Source organism: Echiichthys vipera, assembly GCF_963691815.1.
Source record: "Echiichthys vipera genome assembly, chromosome: 9".
NCBI classification, from domain to species: Eukaryota; Metazoa; Chordata; class Actinopteri; order Perciformes; family Trachinidae; genus Echiichthys; species Echiichthys vipera.
In genome coordinates this window covers 4,885,326-4,891,694 of record NC_139834.1, presented here as the reverse complement: position 1 = coordinate 4,891,694, position 6,369 = coordinate 4,885,326, and the positions used below count along the sequence as shown (strand labels likewise).

General features: G+C 38.4%; 1 protein-coding gene across 4 annotated transcripts in view; it reads right to left on the bottom strand.

Annotated features, from left to right (window-relative positions):
* Positions 1-1,056: 1,056 nt before the first annotated feature.
* The window catches only part of rgs19 (regulator of G protein signaling 19), a 53,991-nt gene continuing 48,678 nt past the window's right edge, over positions 1,057-6,369 (bottom strand). The window contains exons 5-7 of one of the 4 annotated variants that reach the window (XR_014593362.1): positions 2,847-6,121; positions 2,764-2,804; positions 1,057-2,597 (exon numbers count right to left, since the gene is read on the bottom strand). Coding sequence is in view for 1 of the 4 variants with exons in the window: in XM_083920395.1 (XP_083776521.1) it covers positions 5,933-6,121 (189 nt within the window). In the remaining 3 variants the exon portion in view is untranslated. Of the gene's footprint in view, positions 6,122-6,369 lie in introns of all 4 variants that reach the window. The other 3 variants (XR_014593360.1, XR_014593361.1, XM_083920395.1) reach the window with 3 other exon arrangements.

The window sequence follows — 6,369 nt, the reverse complement described above, 5'->3', positions numbered from 1 at the left end:
TATTTTTTCATGTTTGCCTGTTGACATGACCTTCAGCTGACCTGTTGTGCAGCAGCTAAAACATTAAATCAGGTTAAGCTAGAAGTATTTGAATGCAACTGTCCACAAAGTTACTAAACAGGAACATTGCTTGTATTTTACTCATAATTAATATAAAGATTATATTGTTCTTTCACTGTTCTTTCCCCAGGACATTTCCTAAGATAATATTAGGAATTTACAGACCAGATTAATGCAGCAGGTATAAAAAGATAGAAATCATATTTATAGTTTTAGAGTTTTTGATATTTCCCTGTATAATATAATAGGCTGGCCTATGTGGTTTCCATAAACGGATAATTTCAACACTTTTAGATCCAGTATTATTCAAATTGCTTTAATAGAAATGGTCTGATGCATCTTAAATTAACTTAATATTATGGTTAGAGTAACTTTGCAGCAGTAAACCAGCTGCACGTTGACAAGAAAACAATTCTGAAAGTGATGAGCAGAAGAAGTGAAGATTATCAGTGTTCATCAACAGAAAACTAGAGTGGAGTCCTGGGAAAAAACATGGATGGACAGATAAAGAAGTGCCAGTTAGTGTGCGTTTGTGCGAGAATATGGAGGTATGAGACGGTGTGACTATATACTGCATTTAAGTGTCTGTGTCACATAGAGAAGTACGCCCAAACACAAACATATCAAGTTACAGTGAACTGTGGAAAAAGACCAGACACACACACACACACACACACACTACTGTGTGTGTGTGTTGGTTTCCTTTAGGAACTGACTGTTGGGAGTATCAACACAGAGTCAACTGCAGCAGCTCAGTTCATGTTCACTTTCAGTTCAAACTGCATTGCTCCTCAAATGATCATTCTCAACATTGTTTCTGTTGTGCATTTACAAAACACCTAAAGCCCTAACCTCATGCTGAGCTAGGGAAACTATATTTTCTATAATAACTCAACATATTTTATCAGGGTGGGGGTTTGATATGCAGTAAGAAATAAAAAACACACAAACACTGAACAAACGAAGGTGCTTCTCATTGGATGTTCAGAGGTTTCCGTTTATATATGTACAATTAAAATCACAGTTTTAACAAAATATAAAATAAATAACATTAACAATACTAAGATAAATGCATTCTGAATGACCAGTAAAGACCTGGCATCTCTTTTTTTTTTAATCTGTTGTTTCTGCCTCCGCAGACAACTACAAACATTTGTTTTCCTCAAACTACATTTCCCATGAATCACTGGGTGTAAGCATCAGATCTCACATAACATCTTTTTTTCTATATATATTTTTCTCTATATCTTTTTTATTAGTTTGTTTTTCATTAATATATCTATATATTTTTTTGCACCTGGGATTTCCTCCCACCCCCTTCCTGAATTGACCAACCACAGTTCAGCCCTGCAGCCTCCTGCAGCCAATCAGGAGCAGGCGTCCGAGTGGGCGACAGACAGTGGTGAGGTCAAAGGTGAGAGGTCACAGAGGCAGAGGTCAGCAGCAGCAGTGCCCAGGTAGGCCACCCTGGTGTGTGTGTGTGTGTGTGTGTGTGTGTGTGTGTGTGTGTGTGTGTGTGTGTGTGTGTGTGTGTGTGTTTGTATTACTATAATTTTTAGGACAACTTTGACTTTCACAGATTCTAAGAGCCGAAAGAGTTATTTTCACATTTTGTCTATATCTTATATATAGTTATATATTAATCACAATTTAAAATCATATCATTTTTTTTTACAATTGAGAAGCTGACGATCAGCAATCAATTATTTATTGACTAATTGTTTCAGCTCCACTGTTATTCCAAATCTCTACCATTAAAAAAAACAGATACAATTGAACAACAGTAACACACTATTTACTTACAGAGAGGCAAAGTCCCTCCCCTTCTGGTGGACCACTACGGGACCTCATTTCAGAAAAAATAAGTGCGGCAGTGAACAGGAAGAGACAAATTCATTTTTTAATCCTGTTTGAAGTGTGTCATGAATTACAAATATGATGTTTTTCAATTGAAAAGATCATTTTGCGGGTCAAGAAAGACACAGCTGGTGATAAAAAACTGTTGAAGCATAAGGCTGTGAAAATACCGACTCAGCAGGACTACACACCCTAAGTTAGCGAGCTAGCTAGATGTAGTTCAACCAAGTGTTACTATGACAGACCCAAGACATTGTGTAACTTTCTTGACTTTAAAAATTATCTTTAAATTGACAAACATCTAGGGCTGCCCCCAAATAGTTGACCAAGCACCAAAAAGTAATTAGTCTATTGGTCGCAGGAAAAAAAATAAATATTTGGAGCTGTGTCTTGTGAAAATCTACGTGACTGGCGGTTGGCCTAAAAGGCTGGAGGGCTTTTAATTTGAAGGGCCAGTTAAAGGTAGTTGTGACACTCGCTCACTGTCAGTGTTTTTTTTTTCTTAAAACGTTACCTTAAAACATGTAAGTAACGTTAGACGAACATGACCTACCACCTTAAACATGTAAGTAACGTTAGACGAACATGACCTACCACCTTAAACATGTAAGTAACGTTAGACGAACATGACCTACCACCTTAAACATGTTAAGTAACGTTAGACGAACATGACCTACCACCTTGAAACATGTAAGTAACGTTAGACAAACATGACCTACCACCTTAAACATGTTAAGTAACGTTAGACGAACATGACCTACCACCTTAAACATGTAAGTAACGTTAGACAAACATGACCTACCACCTTAAACATGTAAGTAACGTTAGACGAACATGACCTACCACCTTAAACATGTAAGTAACGTTAGACGAACATGACCTACCACCTTAAACATGTTAAGTAACGTTAGACGAACATGACCTACCACCTTAAACATGTAAGTAATGTCAGCCTATATATATGCGTCGATTAGTGGACTAATCGCTCTAAATGACAAACACTGGTCGACCAAGAAAATCCTTGGTCGGGGGCAGCCCCACAAACATCATATGTGTAATTCATGGGTAAATTCCAACAGGATCAAAAAATAATTTGTCAAACATTTTTCTTTACTGAAATAAGGGACTTCCCCTCTCTATAACCGCACAGGTCAGAGTGGATTATCGCTTTGTTAATAACTGGACAAAAATGAAATAATACACAATGAACCTGAGGTAACTTTGGTAGACTTACTCATATCTTGCTGAGTTTATAATTTGAACAGGGTCTAAGGAAAGGTCCTCTGAAGTATAGTAAAACAAATTTTGTAAGTGCGTGTGTGTGTGTGTTTTTCCAAACTCCAGTGTTTATTGCACCTGTCTGTGGTGTTGCGTCGGGTGGGGATCAGTACAGTCTCAGAGGAATCCTCTGCTTGCAAAAAAAAATCCAGGAGGGGAGAGAGTGGGAGAAACCGAATAACACAACCAAAAAAAAAAAAAAAAATCAACGTAATTAAAATGTTCCATATGCTTTTCTCTTAAAAAATAGACGTCTCATCTGTTTTGTAAATCAGTAGTAGGAAGGAAGTGAGATCCATCCATTCGTCTGTTTGTTTATCACAGGAGTGAGATCCAGCAAACACGGGTGGAGAAACAAACAACAATGAGGAACTAACTGGTTTGTTGTTGGGGGATGGAGGGAGCACCCTGTGTTTTTCCAAGAAAGAGAAAGAGGGGGAATGTGACAGCATCGATCTTTTTCTTTTGCCTTTCTGTCAGTCTCCAAGTCGAGAACCGTGGGATGAAAAACAAGGTGATGAGGTGGGCGGAGGTCAGGGACAGCTGTCTTTAGTTGGCTCTTTAAAATTTGACCGGACGGTCATTAGTTGAGGAGCTAATTGGTTAAAAAAAAAGTCCACTAAGGATCCATGGCACATGTGAATATCTCTCCACTTGAAATGCATTCAAATCTCTCAAAGTAATAATGTACATCACCACATTTCCCAAAGAAATACTTCAACACACAGATAGCTTCTTTCTCTGTTTAGGAGTTATTGAGGTGAAAAACAGCTTCTAAGGTCGGAAAAGGATCAACAGTAGGATGGAGGTGGGGAAGGAAAAGAAGAAAAAACTGATGTGAGGGCAGAAAAGATAGGAAGTAAAGTGTTCAGTAGCTTTAGGAGTCGACAGGACAGGGTTCAAGACAATTCCTACATTTTAACTGTTAGATGTCAATATTGTCATGGGCGAAAACAACCCAGTATTGGTCAGACTTTAATCTAAGTCAAAATCCAGTTACCTAGCATTTTCTGGACTCTTGAACCACCAGACAGAGTTTCTCAGCAGGTGGAGTTCTCCAGCTGCTGAGGAAGACTAAAATGAGGTTGAAAACTGCAGAAAAAGACACTTTGTGGACCTTTAGTTAAGGTATTCGTTCCCTCTTTTGTGCCACGGAAACAAAGAAATCTTCATTATAAAAACAGATAACTGTTTCATTACACTATCTTTGAAGGAGCACAAATTCACTTTCAAAAATATCTGTTAAAACGCCTTTTTAACCTTTTAATGTTGTACTCATGAAGATTTCCATCTATTTAATTGTCTTTTAAGTTAATATCAATCAAAGAAAATTCAAAGAATGGTGATTGATCATATGACCCATATGTAATGAGGCTTTGTATAACATTTGACTTGTTTACAGCACTGTACAGGTATAATGTATATATATATATATATCTACGGGGGAATTGTTGGGTCTCTGTAAATCATAAATAAGTCATAGAGTGTGGTCTTTACCTACTCTGTAAAGTGTCCTGAGATAACTTTTGTTAGGATTTGGCACTTTAAATAAAATTAAAATGAATTGAATTGAATTGTTGCCTTTTTGCTGAGTATTCCAATATCTGTGTGTCTGTGGAGACATTCCCTCGCTAGATGTAAATAATCTGCCATGTTAGTTTGGTGGTCAGTCAGCCTAGATTATCGCCAATGGTTATGCTGCATTCACTTGTAGTCCGAAATCTGAAAATTCTGAGTCAGGCTTGTAGTAAGGGCAGAAGTGTAAACGTGTGTGTGTGTGTGTGTGAATTTAAGAGGGGAACATAAAGGGGATGGACTAGCAGAGCGAAAAAACAAAAAGTCAACACACATAGTGACCGGGAACGTGACAAGATGGAGGCTCTGAAAGCACAGGCTCGTCTGCAGTGACATGTTACCACCACAGTGGTCACTAGAAACAAGTTATCTCAAATCTTATGGAGTACAACTTTAACACAAAATTTAGTCAGCGCAAAACTGATGCAACACAGGAGATAAACGTCAGCCACTGAAGTTGGTGAATATCGTCGGCTGATCGCAGTCAATGAATCTGTTAAAAATCAATATTGGTCCGTTTATTATGAGATTGTTTTTTGAGTCACAAATCCGTATTAGCCTAATAAATGACCATTTTGAAGTAATTAGGAATTGCGTATATAGAAGTTTATCAATTGTATTTCATGTCTCACTACCGTTTCACATTCTTTTCCACCGGGAAAAAATTAAATTGTGTATAAAATGGTTTATAAAATATATTGTTCATTGAATTCTTTGTCAAACCTTTTTTTTTGTAACTATTACAAAGTTGTTTTATATTATGTTGATCAATTTTAGAAGTGAAAAGGAATGGAAAGGAGAAAGGATGAGGGTTTACTAAAGAAAGAAGAAAGCACACAAAAAAGAAGATTTAATGAGACCAAAGACGTGACCGTAAAGGAACAAAGAGGAGAGGAGGAAAGGAGGAAAGGACATCTTGGACTTTTACTGATCGAACCAAAAGTTGAGGGTGTGGAGGAGAAAATACAAGAAATGAGAAGAAAGTCTTGGCTGTAATTGGAGAGATTTTAGGATTCAGAGAAGTGAGCTGAGGAGGCGAGGAGTCGTCTGATCTTTTTTTTTTGGAAAGTTTCATACTGGGAGTGTGCTAGAGGAGCGATGAAATGGTCTGGCGTCAGTCCTGTGAGTGCAGGATCGTGGAGGAGGGGGAGGAGGTGTGGGATTAGGATTCGGAGGAGGTACATGAGCCGTCATGAATGAGCGACTTGTAGATGCTGGAGGAGAGGAATCGTGGGTAGGAGTCCCTGTGCATCAGCGTGTAGATCTGTAGCTGGGCGTCTTCGAACGCGTGAGGCGTCGGGTCCTGCATCTTCCTGTTGATCACCTCTCGGACCCGGGCGTCCAGGCTCACCTGGGGGGACATTTAGTTGAGTTTAGTTAAAAGACAACCCATTAAAAGGACCAGCTGATTCTTTTTCCGTGAATCAACTTTCACAGTTTCTAGTTTGGTCATTTAAAAAAAAAAAATAGAACTGAAAGACTGACCTGGTTCGATCAGATCTGGACTCACAGGTTTGTTCAATTATTTTGTGCTGTTTTGTAGAAGTGACAGTCCCACACATCGGCAGGCCAATATCATTGGCTGATGTGGGTTGCTGT